The sequence below is a fragment of the Lepidochelys kempii genome, chromosome 1 (genome assembly GCF_965140285.1).
Source record: "Lepidochelys kempii isolate rLepKem1 chromosome 1, rLepKem1.hap1, whole genome shotgun sequence".
Lineage (NCBI taxonomy): Eukaryota > Metazoa > Chordata > Testudines > Cheloniidae > Lepidochelys > Lepidochelys kempii.
This window is the reverse complement of record NC_136380.1, coordinates 80,342,084-80,365,096: the sequence shown is the minus strand read 5'-3', so window position 1 is coordinate 80,365,096 and position 23,013 is coordinate 80,342,084. Positions and strand designations below refer to the sequence as shown.

Here is a 23,013-nt window from a genome sequence, read left to right as displayed (position 1 = left end):
ATTATTTGAGCATTATGGAGGACCACAGCAGTTGTTATGGGGCTAAGCATTCTTAGCAATGCTTCAAACAATGTAGGGCTAGATCCTCAGCTGGTGGAAACCAGGTTTGCCATAGGTGGTGGAACTAGGGATACGAGAGATGCCGTAGCACCTCTGGCTTGAAGTAGTTTCTGAGCATAGCTTTGTTGGAGTCCATGGAACTATGCTGCTTTACACCAGCTGAGGATTTGACCCACTGTCAATATTTGAGGGGAGAGAGAACCTATTGCATGGCCAGCAGAATGTCATTTAAAGGAAAATTATGCCTTCATCTGATCTTTGGTTAATTTGATCCCTGATAATTCACAGGTGACCTAAAAGAAAGGAGGTAGTTTACAAATAAATAAAAACCCTTCTCAACTCCCTCACATATTTTAAGAGTAATAATATTACACTCAAGTAAGTATTTAAATGGGCAGAGTCCATAGAAAAGAGCCCTGCCATTTGTAAAAGCCAACTAGAAGGCTTTGCCGTTTGTAGTCATGTCTGCATTCCACGAGCCTCATGAAATCTTACCGTGACAGGACAAGAATAAATTGAATTGTGAGATGTGAGTTTCTGAGTGGGTTTCTGTCAATAACCTTAATCAAATAATTTTCATTTAACAAAATTGAACGTTATGCCATGGCACACAAACGGACTAATTCAAGCTTCCATGCCCATGCAAAGCTTTGTTTGAACAATTATGCTGGAGACCTGACCTACAGAACACTTTTTTTATAATCCTACTTTGAATGTTAGCAGACTGCTTGTAGACCGAAACCTGAACATGCAGTCACATTTCATCCCTCACAAACATGCTCCACAGAAGAGTTGATAGATGGCAGCAAAGGACAGGATCTAAAGTACAATATTTGAAAGCCTTCTAAGAACTGAACAGGAAATTTCAACACAATTTCCTTCTGCCAGGCTGAAACAAGGACGTGGGCTGGTTTGCTTTTAATAGCCATGTGTCCTTAAAATACATAAGGGGAAAGGAGACACTAAGAAGTCTGTCTACAAAGGATGAAAGTGCATTTGAATATCTATCCCAGCTGAGGAGAAAATTATCACCTCTGACGTCTTTCCCATGCAAAATAGATTTTGGCCCTACTCAGTGCTGCAGTGTGTGGGAACGCTGCATTGCTGTATTTGTGCTGCTGTGAGAGGAAAGAGCAGGGCACAGACTGGAATCTGGAAAACAATACATAAGGATTATTTGTTGGTTACAAAGAAACTTATAGCTTGTTTTTCAAATCCTTTGATCCAAGTGAGTGAGGGACCAAGAGACTAAATAGGCTGGTCCCTAAAGTTCCCATACCAACAGGCTATAACTGCAGCAACAGATCAAAAGCATTTTGATCATAGAGACTTGTAGCAGGGCAAATGTATGGCTTTTTTCCTAAAATAGTTTTCATAACTGTCTCTGTGAAAGGGGGGCAATACAGGTCCTTTACTCTTAGTAAGACTACTGCAAGTTATGTACCCAACCAAGCTAAAATCTAAATTGCATAGAAGCAAATTGGCAGAAGTGGAGGTCTTAATATGCTCGTTTGCAGCTACTGGAAGGTAAAACGTTGTAATCTCTGGGCGCAATAAGAGACCCAATTTTCAAGCCTGAGTGTTTAAAGTTACATGTTTATGGCCTGATTTTCTCCCCCCACTTCCCAGGGGTGCTTGTTTTCAGTGAGAGCTGTGAAAGTGCAACATTTCAGAAATAGGCCACTAAAATCCCACAGATTCCCACAGGGAACTAGAGACCTGTATGATAAATTTTCAAAAGTGCCTAAGGGCCAAATTTTTTAAGGTGTTTCGGCACCTAAAGATGTAGATAGTCATGTAGGTGCCTCGTGGGATTTTCAATGTCCCTTGTCTAAAATCCTCTTGAAATCAGTAGTAAATTAGGAATAAGACCTTGTTCTCTTGACCACTTTTATGAACTTTTATGCTAGGTCACTGTATGTAGTATGAACAGGAAACAACATTCCTAATAAAAAAGCACTCAGTCATGGAATGACTTAAAAGTCCGATAGGATGTGTATGACATATTTTCACTTTTATACTGTCTTGTAAAACACCCAGATTTTTTCATAGCCTGTTTTGTTTTTCTTTTCCTTCTAGGTTGATGAGGTAATGCTTACCCTGAAACAAGCCTTTAGCACTGCTGCAGCTCTACAGAATGCCAAGACTCAGATTAAACTGTGTGAGGCCTGTCCTATGCACTCATTGCATAAACTCTGTGAAAGGATTGAAGGTAGCAATTCCATTTATTTTAAATTTATATAGAAGACGTTCTGTTTTCACTCCAGAATCATCACAGTGCATCAGCTCTTAGTTTAATTAAAACTTATCTAATTGCTTGAATCTCAGTTCAGTTAAAGAAGAGAAAAATTCACATGACCATGATAAATGGCCAATAAATTGAGTAAAGTGGTGGCTATCACAATAATTATTTTCCAACTGGCCCTCAAAGTTCTTGCTATAACTATATCATGTTTCTCATATATTTGTTTTTGTCTTTCCTTTTGCCCTATTATTTTAGCATGTACAGAAATTCTCAGCATAGTGCTCTGAACACATTTGGAGCTTTTAAAGATGGTAATAAATGAAGGGACAGTAAGGATGGAACTGACATTTTAGCCTTTCTTTTGGTTTGTTCTTTTTCTTTTGTAATCTCGTTGATGATGATTTTTCTCCTGGGGCTGATTGCTTTATGTACTTCATTACCTTGTTCTAGTATATGAAATATCTTCATAAAATATGAGGTTAATGTCAAATTGAACAAGGATAATAAAGAATTTAGGGCTAGTGCCTGACTTCAGATCTTCACACATAGCTCTGACTTTAATGACAGTTAAATATGCTACAATATGGCTTTTTAATATTTGACAGGATGGTTAATAAAAATAACATAAGCTGGCAGATGGAACCAACATACATAATTAAATATGAGATGCTCTATTCACTAAAAAGTAGTGGTGCGTTCACACAAAACTTGTCTGTTTTTGTATGAGGCATTTTAATAAATGCCACAACCTTTTGAATTTGTTAAATAAAAATGATTATCACTTAGTGTTCCCTCTGGTGGGTGAAAAGCATGAGAAGTCTTGGCAAGAAAATACAATTTTATAGTTTGTGTTAAGCACTAGAGTGTTCAGAAGTGGCAAACCTTGGTTGGAAATTCCCTGTTTCTCAATGAAAAGCTACAAATGCATAAGCTGCTGTTTTATCCCACTGATATGCATGGAAAAGGAGCCAACACTGAGATTTTTCACAAGTGACTTATGAGTTTGGGTGCCTCAGCTTTTTGGATACCCTAACCTGAGACACATTAAGAGAGCCCGATATTTTAAAAAGTACAGAACATCGACCATCTGAAAATCAGGGCCTTCTAATATGTATATTAAGTTGGGCATCTCAATAACCAGTCACTTCTGAAAATCTTTCCCTAAGTAATTGTAAAATATTTTGCTACAGTGGTTTTTTTTTTTCTTCTTTTTTATATTTTGAGGCTGCTGGGCTTCAGACAGAACCAAGGGGTGTCATATTACCAAAGGATTTATTATAGGGGAGGCCTAACCATTTTTCTTATAAGACCCAATATTCAGTTGCTTATAACTCTCTGCCAAACTTGAACCATTCAGGTTGAAATCCTCCATGCTGGGTGTCTGCATCAGCCTAAACATTTTTTAAAAATTTCAAATAAAATCATTCAGCGGCTTGAGAATGAAGCTGGGGGAAAATGTGGTGTTTGGCCAAGGTTAAAAATCCTTACCTTTCTAAGTTAAGACGCTCTAGTGCTTGTATTCTTTGGAGCAGGGGCATGGAGGTTGTCTTGGGCCTTCCCCCCACACCCAGTGAAAATCCACCCAATTTTGGCTGGGTTATAAATCTCTGAAAATTGCTGCTTTCACAGAGCATAGTGTGCCCTGGGGCTGAACTGGACCTCTTTTTAAAGTTGTTACTCCCAGCTGCTGAAGTTGCTGTGGCCCAGGAACTGAGAGTGGATAGACTGTTTCTCCTGTACATTGAGTGATCCCCCTCCTGGAACCCAGAAAGCATTGAGGAGAAGAAGGAAGCAGCCTGACTTGAATGTAGAAGAGTAGATGGGGACAGGGGCAAGTTGAGGAATGTTGGGGGAGGAAGGGGGACAGCTTTGCACCTCGATACAGGGTCCTAGAGCTTATCATTGAGGTGTTCTATTCAAATCCCTCCCAGATGGGATTCCCTCTGCATTGTTAAAATAAGGCACTGAATTCTTACCTCCAGTATGATCTAGTGAGAATAGACAAAGTAAGAGGTTTATACTTTAATAGTTTGAAAAGTACTTTGTAGATATGTTAATGGCTTTTTAACTGAAAAGCCTTCTGAAATATCTCCTCTTTTAAAATAAATGAAAGTGTAATATACTTATGTAGTTTTTATAGCAGCATAGATAGGAATCATAGGGTAGTCTGGTAAATGAATTTAGTTTTAGTAGTTCTCAAAGGATCTGTTTAATATTTGTTTTTCCTGAAGGTCTTTACCCACCAAGAGCCAAACTTGTAATTCAGAGACACCTGTCATCACTTACTGATAATGAGCAAGCAGACATTTTTGAACGTGTTCAGGTAATAAAGTCAATGCAGTTCTTGCATCCCTCCCATATCTACATAGGTTTTGACTTTCTTCATATTCTGGAAATCTTTTTAGTGTATATACGCTTGTGTGCAAAGTTTTATGCTCAAGTTGCTGACGTTTCTGTGGTCAGTGGACTATATTTTAAATTGGAAAGTACCCACATTCTTTTCAGCTGTATTTGGCTTGCTTTCTTATAGTCATCTGCATGGAATTAATACTCTACATTAATTCATTTCTCAAAACTATTGTACTATAATAGTATACTCCACTCTAAAATGATTTGAAAAGATGCTGGTATAGGAACAGTTCAGTTCCTAACTCTGCTACAAACTTCTCATGTGACAGTGGGCAAAGTTATTTAATCTGTCCGTGCTTCCATTCCTCGTGTATAAAATAAGGAAAACAATACTTCCCTATCTTGTGGGGTGATGTGAGGCTGAGTTCTGTGAAGTATATGAGACGTTCAAATAATGAAGTGATGTGGGCAATAACAAAAGGCTAGAGATAAAGTGATTCTAGTATAAGATAAAATAATACATGGTTCCAAAATTCCTCTTTGTGTAAATAATTCTGAGTGTTGACTCTGGAAGCTTATCATATAAGCGGAGCTACTTTTTTTTAATCCTGTTCCCATCCCACAGTCTGGGTGTTTTTTTTTTTTTTTTTTTTGCCCACCCAATCCCACCTGCAACAAAGTACATTTTACTCCTGCTATTATGGCAGTAGGTCCTGCGGCACCCGTGGGATCCCAGTGCTGCTTCAGGACTCTATAAGCAAGTATATTTAATGTGCAGATGAACAACTGGTGCAATGTGTAAGAGCATTTTGGCACATATAAAAATCTTATCCCAAGTCCCATTTTCGTTGAAGAGATATTTAGTCATTGCTCCACTCCATGCTGCAGTGTCTAAGTCTCATTTTCAAAATTTACTTAGAGCTCATTTTGAAAATGAGACTTTGAGAGTCTGCAGTGCCTAATCCTAAGTCTCATTTAAGGTCAGTTGGACATTGCAAGTAAATACCTGCATTACTTTTTGAGAATGAGACTCTGCAATGCCTAATTCTTTCTCAAAAGTAACGCAGGTACTTAGAAGCCATGTCCCATTGAATTTAAAAGTCATTTATGCATTGTAATCCTGATTTGGAGCAATACCTAAATACCCCTAAAAGTCTGAGGTAAGGGTGCAGATAGGCACCTCCATGGTATCTTCAAAAGCACCTAGCAACTTCTGAAAATGGGACTTATGCCACTTAGGTGCTTTTGAAAATTGTGCGTGTGAACTTCTTTTATGCTTGCATAGTGCAAGGCATACCTGCTGTATGGTGCTACCTAAACTTTTGTACAAGTTGTTATTAGAAGTAACTGAATGATATTGATAGTGTATATGCAATGCATATTCTAAATTGCTGGCATCTGGAGCATCAGGAATAGCTTAACTTCCAAGAACACTTACTAATAGAACATTCATAGTATTTCTAATCAGAAATCAAATCAAAAGTGATGTATTGAAAGAGATTCTTTTATTTGTCTATTCTTGACAGAAAATGAAGCCTGTCAATGACCAGGAAGAAAATGAACTTGTGATCTTACATCTGCGACAGTTGTGTGAAACTAAACAAAAGACTCATGTCCATATTGGCGAGGCACCATTGGTACAGCCTAATACTTTATTTTCTTTCTTTATTCAAATACAACCTTCGATAACACTAGCAGAATGGTGCTACAGCAGTGAGAACTGAACCTTTTATATTATGAGAGAGGACTCCTTATCTGTTTTCCATAACTATACTGTTTTTGATTCACTTTGGCATGTTTGATTAAAGTTTGTTTAGGTTTGCTTTTCTGTTCACTTGGAAAAAGCAGACAGGTAATTTTTGTTGCAGATTTTAGTACAATATAAGCAATGCCAGAAAAACCTTAACCAGCCTAAACCACAGTAAGAAATATTTGTGGTGCAGAGGAAACTGTACAGAACGTTACTTTTTTAGGCCATATGCTTCCTTTCTTTTAAATAAATAACAAAAAACAAAGTTTGCTGGGGGGCGGATCTTAGAAGCCCATTTTAATCCGGCCCTCGAGCTCCTTCTGGGGAGCGGGGTCTGGGGCTTGCCCCGCTCTGTCACTCCAGCCAGGGAGCAGGGTTGGGGGCCTCTCCACACAATGCCCAGAAGCAGCGGCATGGTACCCCTCTGGTGCTCCAGCCGAGGAGTAGGGTCAGGGGCCCCAGAAGCAGGGGGCTCTTCTCTGAACTGTACCCCCACCCCAAGCGTGCCCCTCCCCCCCCACAGTTCCCATTGGCTGGGAACCACAGCCAATGGGAGCTGCAGGGGTAGTGCCTGCAGATGGGGCAGTGTGCAGAGCCGCCTGGCCGCACCTCCACATAGGAGCCAGAGAAGGGACATGCCACTGCTTCTGGAAGCTGCTTGAGGTAAGCACTGCCCGGAGCCTACACCCCTGAGCCTCTCCCTGCACCTCAGCCACCTGCCCTAGCCCGGATCCCTCTCCTGCCCTCCAAACCCCTTGATCCCAGCCCAGAGCACCCTCCTGCACCCCAAACCCCTCATTCCCAACCCCACCACAGAGCCCACACCCCAGTTGGAGCCCTTCCCCTCCCCCAGCCCAGAGCCTCCTCCCACACCCTGAACTAATTATTTCTGGCCCCATCCCAGAGCCTGCACCCCCAACCAGAGCCCTCACCCCCTCTCACACCCCAAAACCAATTTTGTGAGCATTCATGGCCCACTGTACAATTTCTATTCTGAGATGTGGCCCTCGGGCCAAAAAGTTTGCCCATCCCTGTCCTATAGGCTAGATTTGTTAAGTAAAGGGCACATTGCTTGTTATGTGATCAGGTTTAGCTTTAGGTTTCAGAGGCCTTCAATTGCCCAGAGTACTACCAAAGCTAAAAGTGTTCTTGCTTACTTCAACAGAACATTTCAAACAGTGCAATCCCAGAAAACACTGCCAGCAGTGGCCGGTTTAAACTTGACATTCTGAAAAACAAGGCCAAGAAATCCTTGACTAGTTCTCTGGAAAACATCTTCTCAAGGGTAAGATTAACAGCTCATTGTCAACAGCTCTTCAGATATCATTAATGATAAGGTTCTCCAGTGTTGGTTTGTTTTCATATTTAACAACAGTTCAGATTTATACTAAAAACTAGACAAGCTAAGATCATATGCATAAAACCTAAGTGCTTCCTATGGGGTTAATTTGGTTGGATTATGTTGATGTTAAATGCAGGAGGAGCACACGTTCACAGAAGCAGGAAGACAGTCTTTCAGCAAATATTTCTGAAAATAGGTTGAGTTCCCATCAACAGCAAGTAGTGCACAAAGTTAACCTTGCAACACTTACAGATATTTTGAAGCACAATAGGTTAATTGTAACTTTTCCATTACATTTGTGACAGACTGACCAATATCCGGCCATGTCCTGGGCAAACCTTATGGAATAAATTTTACTAAATTAAGTTAAAACTTAGTGACTTAGGGTTAATACCTTTTTGGTGTCTATTATGTTCAAAACGCCATTGTGGAATTGTATGTAACTCCTCTAGGAGGAGGGGGTGCTAATATAGTTCTTCCGGTTATCGGCCCTTTGAAGCCATCTGCTGAAGAGGTTGGCATATGTGATCAAACTGGATTCTCCAAGAACCAGCTGACAAAGAAAGGATTTTTGGATAAATAGCCTGGTTTTAAACAGGCTCGGAGTCCTCTTGTGATCCAGCACACGGACAGGATCCCTATTCCACTGAGGGCCTCAATTCTTAAGGAAGGGTTGGAAGGTCTGGGCTAGCTGAGATGCCATGAGCTGGGGGCTTGTTCTGAGTTGAAGCTGTGATGGACTGGAAGCCACAAGGAAATTCCTTGGATGGGATCTGGAAGGACTGCTCCTGCCAGAGCCCAGGGTAGATTGGGATGCTTTTGTTATTGCAGTTATCTTTTACTGTTTTTTAAATGTTTTCTGTGGTTGTACTTTTTACCTTAAGAATAAAATAGGCTTGCTTAGAAAGAACGGCATTGTAACTTACAACGGTGGGCAGTCACACTGCTAAAGAGAAAGCAAGCAACTGTGCTGGGAATAACACAATGAAGGCAGGGAACTGTACAGCTTGGAAACACTCCAGTCAGAAAGGAGTGAGATGCAGATCTCCACCCAAGAAAGGCAACAGCTGGGGAGCAGGAAGCCTGGGAGTGGTTGCCCTTGCTGGACCACTGAAGGGAAATACAGGTGCAGTTGCCCTGAACTGTGACAACATTCATTAAGTAAACACGGTCAGTCCCTTCTGAAAGAGCAGTGAAAAAACGGCATCACGTTTAGTCTGTTGTAACTCTTCTCCCTCGTGAAATACTTGAACACTATTGCTTCTAGCTCCATGAAGCCCGTGTCAGAGGGCGCTCCCTCAGCTAGCTGGTGTGCCGCACAGCCCGGCCCATTTGGGTTGTCTCTTACTCACAACATGCACACAGGCCATTTCTTTTCCCCATGTATAGCTTTAATCTTTAGATTCCCAGCTTCGCAGAGCATAGTACAGGCAGGTATTGGGAGGAACCTTCTACCCAGGTGTATCTAGTGCACACAGCTCACTCTCTCAGCCACCCATAACTTCCTATTCCTGCCAAATATATATCATCCCTTGTTGAGCTAATTACCTCATTAGCCCAACCATTGCCCCCATATGTCAGCAATCTCACCGTCACAGGTTAATTGCCTCCATTAAGCCTGTAATCTTCCCTGTCCCACAATTACCTAAGCGACCAGTAGCAAAAATTGTGAAATATTAAGGTCATGGCTATATTATGTGCAATAAGGGGTACACAGATAATGATGAATGGCATCTCATTTCATCATCAATGTTAGCCAAGGTGCAATTTGTAATTAAAACAAAGTAACAATTGGAAAAGTTGAATAATTCTAAAAGGTATAGCATGGTAGTATTTTCTGTCCTCTCCCTTCAGCTCCCTTTTCCCCCACAGTGTGGTGTTCTAAAATCCTATTTAAGCTCAAACTGCTAAAAGTGCTGTAACTGAATGATGGCAGGCAGGCTAGGAGCAGAGAGAAGAGGTGTAAAGAGGAATGAGGGAGGTCTGTGAGTTATTGGACTGAGAGCTATAAATCCTGATGGACTGTGATAGTGAGGTGTAACTGTTGTGCTGATGATGATATGCCTAAATATGTTGCCTGGGCCATCAGAAGTTATTGAACTACAAATGGGAGAAACTTAGGTATCAGTTCAGCAAGGTACTTAAGCCCTTAACTTCAAGCATAGGAGTCATCCCATTGTAGTCCTTGTGTTTAAAGTTAGACATGGGGTTAAGACCCTTGCTGAATTGGGGCCACACCTATCATTAATTCTTGGATCAGATTAATCTGACGACATTTGGAAAGTTAAGTAGCAATTGTAACACCCTAGACGTCATGACCCAAGTATGGGGGAATGACCCTTGGAAGATCTGGGTAATTTAGAAATTAGAAACTAGCAGTTAGAAATATCATCAGATAGTGACAGCGACAACAATGCCTTGTGCTTTGAATCTTTTATTTTTGTTTAATGCCCATAATACTCGGGAGGGGGAGTATTCTGGCTCTGATAGTTCAGTGCTTCACTAGGGGATGCTGTTATTGAACAGACATGTCCTGGAGATGGAATGTGAATCTAGGAATGACCCAATAAATATTATGAAACAAAGTCTTTACTGCATAACTCAGTCAGGTATGTGGGCACATTAACATTTTGTAGCTCACAATGCTAGAAATTGTTTCCACTAAACTGGTACTACGGGTGAGTCGGCTGTTTTCTAATTGGTCTACTAAAGATACAGAAACCACTCTTAAGAATTGCTCCGTAAGTAAGATCATTTTTCTCCATGATGGCTTATTTCACCATTTAGAATATGGTATGTCTCTCTTCTGACCAGGGTCATTGTGACATAAGGCAGTGCCTTGCAGTGTGTGTGTGTGTGTGTGTGTATATATATATATAGTGTGTGTGTATATAATAATAATATACAGTCTTGTCCATTTATCCTCTGATATGATGAGTATATTACATGACCAAATAAAACTGCTAATTTTAGGTGCCAAAAATGTATCTGCAATAGATTAAAAACGATCAGTATGTCACAAAGCATCTTGCAAAAAAACTAGAAATTGGACAACAGGGCCTTGCACTTCCAGTAATGGCTTCATTAATGCAAGAATTGGAAAAGTAGTATCTTACAAGATTGACATGGCCATTTCATCTAATTAGATTTGGGACAGGGACTTGTTGTTGTGTATGTACAGTGCCTGGCACAACAGGGCCCTGATCCAGGACTGGGCCTTTAAGCACTACTGTAATACAAATTATAAAAAATAATACATTGTAACTTATCTTTGTCTTTTTTGCCATCTACCTTTTAAAAGGCTGCTGCTCGTTTCATATTGGATTGCAAGCTCTCTGAGGCAGGAAATGTATTTCTCTGTTTTTCTACAGTGTCTTGCACAATGTGGCCCTAATAATGGTCCAAGTCATTTAACTGTACCATGATGTAAATACTGATGACATCACTTGTCCTCTTTATTTTAAAGTTTTAGTAATCAAAAGATTTATGTAGTTTTATAACCAGGAAAGAGGACCGTCCTAGTTCAAGTATCAGAGAGGTAGCCGTGTTAGTCTCCTCATTGTTTTTGTCATAGTTCAGATCAACTGCACCTGTTTTTTTTCCCCCCTGTATGGTACAGCAAGAACACCTGCTCATAGGCTTCCGGCTCCCCAAGCTGTCAGCTGTCTTGGGTGCAGATGTCTGTCTGTCTCTCTCTCTCGCTCTCTCTCTCGCTCCCTTCTGACTGGAGTATCTCCAGGCTGAACAGTTTCCTGCCTCCACTGTGTTATTCTCAGCAAAAGACAGGCTGCCTTAAGCAAGCTTCTCTTGCCTTCTGTTCACTAATAACAGAATGATTGCCAACAGTTAATAAGTTACCACACAGCACTTCCTATGCAAGCCTATTTTATTTTTAAGGTAAAAGCGATACAGAGAAAACACATTAAAAGCAATAAAAGAACCTACATGCATGCTAATAAGCTTGCATGAGATAAACACAACCCTAATATGGGCTCTGGCAAGAGCAATCCTTCAAAACCCCACCTAAGGAGTTGCCATGTGGTTTCACATTCATCATAGCTTCAGCTCAGAACAAGCACCTTCATGACATGTTTAGTCCACCCTTCGTACAGTTCAGGGGTCTTTGATCTGGAGTTTCCAGGAGAAAGTAATTAGCAAAGAATTGCGTTCTCTCCCCAGAGCATACCTTCAAAAGGATGGATTCACCCCCTCACCTCCAGGTATTTCCTAGGAAATCTACTTTACACAAGTTGTCACCAAAACTCCTTTGAAGTTCCTCATGTCTCCCGCAGATTACATTAATCCTGTCTTCTTGCTAAAGCAGTTCCATACAATCCCACAGCAAAACACAAACATTTTCATTTTTAATGCAATGAACTCCAAAAATACTAAACCTAATTCAGTAAGGCTTTTCTAGGATAATACAGGATAATTGCCTAAATTGTCACAAAAACAAATTAAAAGTTTCTATTCAGAAAGTTATGTTCGTAGTCTGAGAAAATCTGTTCACATATTTGATTAGTAGATCATGAAAGAAGAAAGACCAAGAAATCCATGGAATGTAAAATCCTTCTTTGTCCTCTGATTGTACGTGCAAAGTTTTCATGTTTGTCCATTTTTAATTTTTTTTGAAAGATGTATTTATTATAAAGCCTCCGTCATAATGGATTAAGAAATACATACTTATAAAACACTCAAGCAATACAGTAAGGACAGGATCATGAACAGCTACTTGCCCAGATAGTCCCATTGGCATCAATGGCACTACTTGAGTAAGAAGAAAAGGAGGACTTGTGGCACCTTAGAGACTAACCAATTTATTTGAGCATAAGCTTTCGTGAGCTACAGCTCACTTCATCGGATGCATCCCATGAAGTGAGCTGTAGCCCACGAAAGTTTATGCTCAAATTGGTTAGTCTCTAAGGTGCCACAAGTACTCCTTTTCTTTTTGTGGATACAGACTAACATGGCTGCTACTCTGAAACCTGTCATTACTTGAGTAAGTGCTCACTAATGTCAGCAAAGGGTTTACAGTCTAACCCTAAATGAGAAGTCTATTTGTTTTATTAAAAATAAAAACCTCAAATGTATGGCTCTTTCTCATTTGCTTACTTTGCTGAAATTTCTGAAATTTGTCAGGGCTGCACTGAAAACAAGCTGTGGCTTCATAGCTGTGTATCCCTGAAAAATAAATGTAACCTGTGCTTGACCTCAAACCTCATAAATACAGTTTGTGAATTTTGTTCCTAGTGCACATACCAGACTAAGAAAACAAAGGTTTTTCTCCAGCTCAAAAATGTAATATTTATAGTAGCCATATTTTTTTTTGAATGTCAAAAGCATAACCTGACCCTTCCTTAAACTAAAATAATGTGTTAATTCACTGTAATTATTCATATCTCTGTTATGTGATATGCCACTGAAGAGAGATGCTTCAGGGCCAGCATTCCTTTCTGTTGGGAACAGGCTTTAGGAGGTCGTGTGCGCATCCCTGGCACTGTTAGTGGTTTTCAGGACTAAAGCTCTGGCAGGAAAAAGTAACCTGAAGCAATTCTTAACATTGTTGACATTATAAAACATTACCTATGGCTGTGAGTACAGCAAGAGGAGCTACTGTGCCTTAAGTCTATCAAGAATTTCTATAAAATATTTATTTATAATTGCATTACTGTAGCACCTATGGGCCCTGTCAATGACCAGGACCCATTGTTCTAGGTGCTATACAGTCAGAACAAAAAGACAGTCCCAAAGATCTTACAATCTCAGTATAAGATGAGATAATAGACCAATATAGTCAGATCAGATGGAGCAGTACAAAAAAACCCCAATGAGACAACATTGGTCAGCATGATAGGCTGTGGTCTCAGCAACCAGCAGCCTAATCACTGTTACACTTTTGTAGCCATCACAGAAAAAGGAGTGTTTTGAAGAAGGATAGCGAGTTAGTTTTTTGGATATTTATGAGGTGCTTCTCCAAAGTGTGAAAAGTAGCCTGGGAGAAAGCAAATGGGTCTGCTGTTGCGTGTCTGATTTAAGTATCAAAGTAGCATGCTTCAGGAGCTGGGGGATATCCATTCCCGTCAGATAATAAAACAATGTAACATCATGTACTCTGATAGCATATTTCACCCAAAGGCTTGCAGTGTTCACTGACTATTCTCAGTAAATACGGTCGTGTTATAACTGGATAGATAGCAGAACTGCAGAAAAGAATGTGAGGGTCATAGAGGATCATCAGTAGTGTGACACTGTTGCAAAAAATGCCAGTGTCATTCTGGGTGTATTAACAGGAGTGTGATGTAAGACATAGTAGGTAACTGTTTTGCTCTACTTGGCACAGGTGAGGCCTCATCTGGAGGACTGAGTCTGGTCTTGGGCATGACACTTTAAGAAAGATGTGGACAAATTGGAGAGAGTCCAGAGGAGAGAAACAAAAAATAAGAGGATTAGAAAACCTGTCTTAGGGGAAAGTCTGGAATACTTGGGCATGTTTAGTCTAGAGATGAGAAGGCTGAGGTGGGACATAAGTTTTCAAAGAAGTAGAAGGTGATGTTATAAAGAGGACAGTGATCAATTGTTCACTGAAGGTGGGACAAAAAGTAATAGACGTAGTTTGCAGCAAGGGAGACTTAGGTTAGATATTAAAGAAAAACTTCTAACTATGTAATAAGCGCTGGAACAGATTACCTAAAGAGATTGTGAAATCCACATCATTGGTAGTTTTTAAGAACAGATTAGATAAACACCTGTCAGGGATGATCTAGATATGTTTGGTCTTCCTTGTAGTGGGGAGATAAACTACATAACCCCTGGAGGTCCCTTCCAGCCTTACAGTTCTATGAATCTGTTCTGCAATAGATCATGCTAACACCAACTGTAAATGGCTTGTAGAAGAAAAGAAAGGTACCTTACACAAGTGTAGGATGGAATCCCTTACCCCCAGGGAAAAGTGGGAGACCCACAGTAGAATTTGTTGGTTTGTGACTCCAAATCCACTCGAATAAATGTATCATTCTCAAAACAGGATTTGAAGAGTCAGGGAATTCGGTGCAGTCTGTTTGTTCCAGAGGGTTGTTGGACTGGGAATGGGAGAGGAAGCCCTGTAAGAGAAGAATCTACCTCTGTTAAAGGTTCTGGGCGGATGGGGAACAAATGAAGTCTGATAAATTTGAGGAATATATAGAATGTTTTGTCAAATAGGAAAAGATTCTTTCAGAAAGACATGAGGGCAGGAGACAGGTCCTAGAAACGTCTTAATGATTATGAGAGAGATTCTGTGGGTTTGAATGGACAGGAATCCAATTAAAAAAAATTGTATCTCTCTTGTGGTAATTCTGTTTTTGATTGCAGTAGGTCATGTATTTAGATTTCAGAACAACTCTTTGTGACTTTGCATGTTTAAACTAAGTTGCTAATCACTAAACCTACTGCCTTCAGGAAGATGAGGCATAGGTATGTCCCTATGTGGAGCATATCCCTGTTTGGTCCTTATTGCGATCAGGGCCTCTTCCTAGAGTTTGTTGTATTTTTCCCTTCAGGGGATGGCATTTTTAATGTAGAAATTCTTTCTTGCCTCTGCCAAGAGGTAGCCTATTTTTCCTTGTCAAAAACCTTGACGTGGAAGCAGGCAATTCTTTTTACTTGCAACAGATTTTTACGCTTCAAAATCTTTCCATTCTTCACTGCAGAAAAAGAGACCAGTGATGACTTTCCATAATGGAGAGAGGGCTTAATGGACTGTAAATCTCACTGTATAACTCTGAGATGATGGAACTGTACTACACAGATGTAAACATACAATAGACTGTACATTTGAGGCATACTCTGGCTGCAACCATGCTGGATTGGAATGTAAAAAATATATGTAATGCACGTGTATAAAAATCCCAAACATTTATAGCTTCTATTTTATAATCCATAAACGCCATCAAAATTTAAGATAAAATTTCATATGTTTTTTCCTTGCAAATAACTTTATTTAATATTTGAACCCATTGCAAAGCATGCTAATTAAAAAAATTAGTGAGTGAATTTAGTGCTCTGAAATCAAAGGATAGATTGAATTAGATAAAGATACATAATACATGCAATTATTATGTGGACTTTTTTTATATAGCACTTTATAGCACCTCACTGTTCACCTGCAGGATCACTGCTATTTTTTCCAGTCTTCTCTTAAACAATTTATTTAATCTTACTGTGAAGAACAAAACTCGGGATAAAATGGAACACTCTCATTCCTGCAGGGAGCTAGCAGAATGCGAGGCCGTCTGGGCAGCATGGACAGCTTTGAACGGTGCAGCAGTCTTACTTCTGACAAGGTATGTAACAAAATTAAGTAAAACTGGAATGTGCTGTGGTTAATGCTGAAGCATAGTAACACAGCAACTCTCCTTCTTTGATTTCAAGGTGGCCACATAAAGAACGTATGTATTTTGCAAAGTTCAAGTAAGATACATCTACAGTGGAGGAAAATCCTCCTTGGCCATTGTATGTATTTTATTTCAGTTTTCTAAACCACATTATTGTTAAAGCTCAAACTTAAAGAAAATCTTGCTGTTTTTCATTTATGCTGGCTGTTTATTTTTTAAACTTCACGTAACTTGCTTTTGTGAGCAAACTAATCCAGGGAATTTATAGTCTGTTTCTGCTTCATAACTTTTCAGAGGGATGTTTAAACTAAAAAGAAAACACAATTTAAAAAAAAAGTATTACTTTTTTTCAAGTAAAAAAAGCTGCTTTTACCACGTTAAAATGGTGAATGCAAAACTAGCTAACAGTCGCCATTGTTAAAAAAAGAATGTACATAAAGATGTTGAAACACAAAACATTTGTTACTGAATAAAAGAGAGGCTTGAATCTTTTTTTAAGTAGTTGAAAACCCCATGTGTAATGCCAGTTTTGTTCACTTTCATTTTATTTCCTGTTTTTAATGTCTTTTTCCTTTTACCTCACACAACATTTGAATGAATGATAGTTTTTCCCAGGAGAAGGAGGATCCATAACAGCTTTTATTATTTGATTTTCCTGCTGCTGTTACTCGGAATCTGGCTGTGTAGTAATAATCTTTTTTCCAGGATATTGCTTTGACAGTACAGGAAATATGTTCATGTTATGTCGAGGAAGCTAGTATAAACCAGCTTTGGCCGTGATACTTTCTTTTTCATGAAAGAGCTAGAAGTCTAGCAGTTGCAATTGTTAGTAGCCAAAGGGTGTTCAAGAGAGGAGCTTCTGATCTATTATGAATGCTTTGTGTACACCCTCTTTGTTGCTTTAAAAAGGACATTGCTATTTCAGAGCTAATTATCAAAGGATGTCTGGTGTTGGTTGCGCAGCTGATAATTAGCATACAATAGGCCGTGACCAAGAAGGGGAGAGGCTTTAGTCCTTCCAGACCCTTGATGAGCTGTAGGATTTGTTCAGTTATGTTACCAGTTGTACAGTGCAGGGGGGAAAGTGTCACTCCTATCTGATTTCCTTTCAGGACTGTTCACCCGGGGATTCTCCTCCAGCCACTCCTCCAGCTTCCCCCGTGTCCTCGGTCTGGCAGCCATTTCCCGAAGAGGACTCTGATTCTCCTCAGTTTAGAAGGCGTGCACATACTTTCAGCCATCCAACGTCCAGTGTCAAGAAGAGGATTACTTTCCAGGACGGGAGGTCCCAGAGTGTTAAGTCTCCACTTCTGAGACAGAATTCTATAGAGCAGAGCAGGTGAGTTTTCAGAGCTCTCCTGATCAGGAAAAATAGAATGAAATGAATAATATAAATAAGGCCTATCCATGCATTTAAGCCACAGTTGTTAATGTTCACATAGGCTGCTTGTGCGAATGTTTAGATTTCTAAATAATTGTATTCAGAAAATTTCTCCACAGCTAAAGTACTTGTTGCTGTACCCCAGTTGATACACAGGCAATAATTAACTGACCAAAGAGCTAGTTCTCATCTCAGCGGCCTTGGGCAAACCACTTAACCTTTTTGGCTGTCTGCTTTAGAGAATTTTAGGGGGTGGGAAATTCCCATCAGTTCAGCTTCACAGGTGGCTACACGGCAGGAGCTCTAATGTAGGCAAGGCTCTAGTGCCTCCCATTGTCTCCCACCAGGTCAGTTAAACCTCCTGAGGAAAAGTTTGTAGGAATTCAGTACGACCACATTGTGAGACTCCTCAGCTATATTTAACTCTTTTGAGGGGATAGCATGTGTAGGTTCCATAGTGCCCTTTCCCAAACATCTCCCTTTTAAACTCTTTTTTCCTTTTATTCTGGAGACCTTGGGAGGCTGCTCCCATTGGAGACAATCATGGCTCCTTCATTTTGGTCAGAAGGAGCCACCACGATTCTTTTTCAGTTCTTCTTGGGTATTCCTTTACTCTCCCCATGTCCAGTAGTGAGCATACAAGCGCAACATCACTTAGTCTTTCTTTGCTTGCTCAGACCTTAGACCAGTGGTGGGCAACCTGCGGCCCGTGGGCCACATGCAGCCCATCAAGGTAATCCACTGGAGGGCTGCCAGACAGTTTGTTTACATTTTCATGGCCGTCCACAGCTCCCAGTGCCTGTGGTTCACCATTCCCAGCCCATGGGAGCTGTGGGAAATGGCAGCCAGCATGTCCCTGTGGCCCGCGCCACTTCCCGTGATCAGGAACAGCCAGCATGGATTCACCAAGGGAAGGTCATGCCTGACTAATCTAATCGCCTTTTATGATGAGATTACTGGTTCTGTGGATGAAGGGAAAGCAGTGGATGTATTTTTTCTTGACTTTAGCAAAGCTTTTGACACGGTCTCCCATAGTATTCTTGTCAGCAAGTTAAGGAAGTATGGGCTGGATGAATGCACTATAAGGTGGGTAGAAAGCTGGCTAAATTGTCGGGCTCAACGGGTAGTGATCAATGGCTCCATGTCTAGTTGGCAGCCGGTATCAAGTGGAGTGCCCCAGGGGTCGGTCCTGGGGCCGGTTTTATTCAATATCTTCATAAATGATCTGGAGGATGGTGTGGATTGCACTCTCAGCAAATTTGCGGATGATACTAAACTGGGAGGAGTGGTAGATACGCTGGAGGGGAGGGATAGGATACAGAAGGACCTAGACAAATTGGAGGATTGGGCCAAAAGGAATCTGATGAGGTTCAATAAGGATAAGTGCAGGGTCCTGCACTTAGGACGGAAGAACCCAATGCACAGCTACAGACTAGGGACCGAATGGCTAGGCAGCAGTTCTGCAGAAAAGGACCTAGGGGTGACAGTGGACGAGAAGCTGGATATGAGTCAGCAGTGTGCCCTTGTTGCCAAGAAGGCCAATGGCATTTTGGGATGTATAAGTAGGGGCATAGCGAGCAGATCGAGGGACGTGATCGTTCCCCTCTATTCGACATTGGTGAGGCCTCATCTGGAGTACTGTGTCCAGTTTTGGGCCCCACACTTCAAGAAGGATGTGGATAAATTGGAGAGAGTCCAGCGAAGGGCAACAAAAATGATTAGGGGACTGGAACACATGAGTTATGAGGAGAGGCTGAGGGAGCTGGGATTGTTTAGCCTGCAGAAGAGAAGAATGAGGGGGGATTTGATAGCTGCTTTCAACTACCTGAAAGGGGGTTCCAAAGAGGATGGCTCTAGACTGTTCTCAATGGTAGCAGATGACAGAACGAGGAGTAATGGTCTCAAGTTGCAGTGGGGGAGGTTTAGATTGGATATTAGGAAAAACTTTTTCACTAAGAGGGTGGTGAAACACTGGAATGCGTTACCTAGGGAGGTGGTAGAATCTCCTTCCTTAGAGGTTTTTAAGGTCAGGCTTGACAAAGCCCTGGCTGGGATGATTTAACTGGGAATTGGTCCTGCTTTGAGCAGGGGGTTGGACTAGATGACCTTCTGGGGTCCCTTCCAACCCTGATATTCTATGATTCTATGATTCTATACCCTGATGGGCCACATGTTACCCACCACTGCCCTAGACTCTGATTCCTCTTACCTGGTAACATTCTTTTCCCAAACTACTGAGGTGGCCTCTACATTTTACACGTTTACATTTTTAGAAATATATTTTTAAAAATCATGTTGGCTGAAATGGTAGCAATTCTTTTTTCCATTCAATATGCTTATTAAAATGATGAGGTTAATACCACAAGTGACTCTCTTACTTATGAAGTTGATTCTGTTTCATATAGAGGTGCGGGAGAGGATAAGAAAAAAGCTTTGAAATGAGTTCATCAGAATGTTGTTGTTCCTGTGTTTGGCAGATAAGTTTAGTATTTTTTTTTTCACTGACCAAGATGGTGTGTGCAGACAGGAAACCTTAGCAATTAGTATTTAAAGACTTGCTGACTTCACTGCTTTGCAATAGTCTTCAAGAAGTCACTGATTTAAGTTGCATGATCAGCAAGCTTCCAGTCAAAACAACAGCTTCACAACAACTTGATCTTAGGTTGTTCTTCCTTTCTGTCACAGAATGAAATATTTATATCAAAGCAACTGAAATGATTCTAATATGTCTTCAAATAGGTTTTTATTTTTTCCTTAATTATTGAAACGTTATGTGATTTGACTTCTTTGTAACATATATGTACGATTTGAATTTTCCAAAATTTTTGAAATTGGTGTTGAGTAATTCAGTGGCAATTTCTACAATAACCTTGCACTTGAATTTTCTGAAAAAGTTTTCACCTTTAAATGTACTGAGAAAATATTCTTCTTAAACTTCTCTATAATGTGTTCACTTTCCTAGTTCATTCCCACTCTAATCTTTTTGGTATTTTTTATTTATCAAAGTAAGTTTTGCTATAAATGTGGAACCACTGAAGTGCATTACAAACACTGGGTATTTCTCTGTCTTGTTGAAATTAACTAAAACTAAAGAAATAAGAGGTTTTCTTAGCTGCCTATACTTTAGTTTCATTCTGGTGTCTCTAATTTCATCATAATGCAATAATTTGATTTATTAAACCATTTTTTGCCCCAATTTATATCCTGTACAATTCTATTGACTTTGTTGGGGACACAGTCAATGTAAGTCAAGGCCGCAGCTGGCGCAATATTTAGAACAGTTGTAGGTATTTTAACTGTGTAACCAGCACACTTAAACACATTTGCTACATTTTGTCTTCTTGCCTGCACTCAGTCCTGTGCCTGTAGCCCGACGACGATATCGTAGTGAGAGTGGACTTCCCTCTTCCTTCTCTGCCCCCTCTTTCCTGAAAAGCTTTTACCAGAGCTCAGGCAGGCTGCTCCAGCAGTCTGAAAATGACGTTTCCAAGAGGTGAGAGGACTGTCTTATGCCTGCAGTGCAGCGCGTTCTTCAGTGCAGCTGGCTTATGACATGGAGTTGTCAATTAAATGGCATTTTGGTGTTTTGAAACATGTCGCTTGTGCTAACAGGTTTTCTCAATAGTTGATCTGAATTGATGAACTGACTGTAGAAATGCTCATTAAAAGTAACAAGGCACATCCGATTCCAGGGTGTAACCACACATAGTTACAGTTGTCACAGTGCTGCAAAACTACTGCGTTGATTTGTAATACCAGTACATGAGGCTTTTTGTGAGCATTTCACCAATTAATTTCTCCTTTCTGTGTTTTGTGGGACAGCATGGAAAGTGTCATTGTTTGGCTAACCACCAGCATGAATCATTCTGTAAAGCTTTTAAAATGAGGGGAGAGAACCACAAAACGTGCGTAATATGCTAGTCCCTTGCTAACGTGCAGCCTTGATACGTGTGGTAGAAAAGGGGGTACCTTGTTGTTTACAGTGTTTCATTCAGTAATTAATCAAATCCCTCACTGCTAGGTGCTTCACAACCGTATCATGGCCCTGAAGGGTTTACAGTCTAAAAGAGGCAAAAAGAGGATGCTGTGGGAAGGCCACATAAGCACCTAGATAGACCAAACAAACAAAACCTCAAGCTTGCAAACATAGGCCCTGATTCAGGAGAGCATTGAAAAAATTCTTAAGTGTTTTCCTGAATCAGAGCTGTAGTGATTGAGATATTGGTCTCGCACTCTGATTTCATGATTTTTGCAGCTGCTTTTTAAAAACAGACTCCCTTTCTTCTCCCAGTCCGTCTTCCAATCGGCCTTTTGTGCACTCCACTACTTACTGGCTTTTCTTCTGTCACCCTGCAGACTGTTGCAATAACTGCTGATTCCCCTTGATGTGGGGAAGAAACCATTCTCCTGTTGGGGCCATGACAGGGGCTATCTTGACTGTCCATCCCCCACCTTCCTCCGCTGCACGGGCACCAATGTCTGTCAGTTGTTGTCTTAGATGGTTTATTGTCAAATCCTGATCTGAAATCTGTCTGTCTGCAGACAGAATGTTTATGCATAAATGTCCAGTCATGTGATACGTAAGGGGAAGTTGCTTTTAAAGTTTTTGGGGTGTCTAAAGGAAATCATATTCCCACTTGCTTACTCATTTAAATTAGGTTATAAACTGGGGGGGGGGGGGCAGGGACACTATCTAGTTGCATATCTATCCAGTTCCGACATAGAGAGGCCCTGATCCTGAGTGAAGCTTCACAATACTGACTACAATGCCATCATTTTACCGTCCTTTATTCTAGCATAGAGTTTTTTCCGATCGGGTTAATTAAAGGTGAAGGAAGTGCCCTCTTCTCATAAGACTCAGAATCCTACTTCTATTTCACTGCAGTAGATTGATTTGGGAGTTATAACTTTGTTAGACAATAGGTGTCAACAGTCATCTACATTCGGTTAATGCTGAGGAGTCTCCATAAATCCCACAATTCTAGCACAAAGTGGAAGTATTTGATTATCACTTTATATTTAAATGGCCCTGCCTTTCTGTCTATAAACATAATGCAGGCCTGCCCCAGGCTTACTAAGGATAAGCACCTGTGTTTCCGGCAGTTGGGGAAGGGTGAATGTTAATTCCACACAGAGTGAGATATGGTCATTACCAGAAGTCAGTTTTTTATTTTTCTGTTATGTTGTGGGCCAGAGTCTAATCTCAATAATGCCAGTGTAAAAATCTCCATTGAAGTCAATGAAGTTGTTTCAGATTTACACTAGTGTAATAGATCAGAATGTGGCCCTCTGTCTCAAAATCTGTTTTTGTAAAACACCACTTTTTGAATAATACATTAGATAAGGATCTTGTGCACTGTAGTGTGGCGTTTTTAAATGAAAATTAGTGGTTAATCCTAGCAACAGGGTTTATCTCAAAAAGAAAAGGAGTACTTGTGGCACCTTAGAGACTAACCAATTTTTATTTGAGCATAAGCTTTCGTGCTCACGAAAGCTTATGCTCAAATAAATTGG

The 23,013-nt window shown here is 40.4% G+C and overlaps 1 protein-coding gene across 8 annotated transcripts in view; it reads left to right on the top strand.

Annotated features, from left to right (window-relative positions):
• TBC1D4 (TBC1 domain family member 4) overlaps positions 1-23,013 on the top strand; it is a 159,255-nt gene that overhangs the window by 100,149 nt on the left and 36,093 nt on the right. For 7 of the 8 annotated variants that reach the window (XM_073346866.2, XM_073346876.2, XM_073346840.2 and 4 more), the window contains 7 exons: positions 2,140-2,272; positions 4,537-4,628; positions 6,181-6,291; positions 7,570-7,689; positions 15,993-16,067; positions 17,231-17,457; positions 20,855-20,992. In XM_073346866.2, coding sequence (XP_073202967.1) covers positions 2,140-2,272; positions 4,537-4,628; positions 6,181-6,291; positions 7,570-7,689; positions 15,993-16,067; positions 17,231-17,457; positions 20,855-20,992 — 896 coding nt within the window. The remainder of the gene's footprint in view (positions 1-2,139; positions 2,273-4,536; positions 4,629-6,180; positions 6,292-7,569; positions 7,690-15,992; positions 16,068-17,230; positions 17,458-20,854; positions 20,993-23,013) is intronic. The other variant, XM_073346857.2, reaches the window with a different exon arrangement.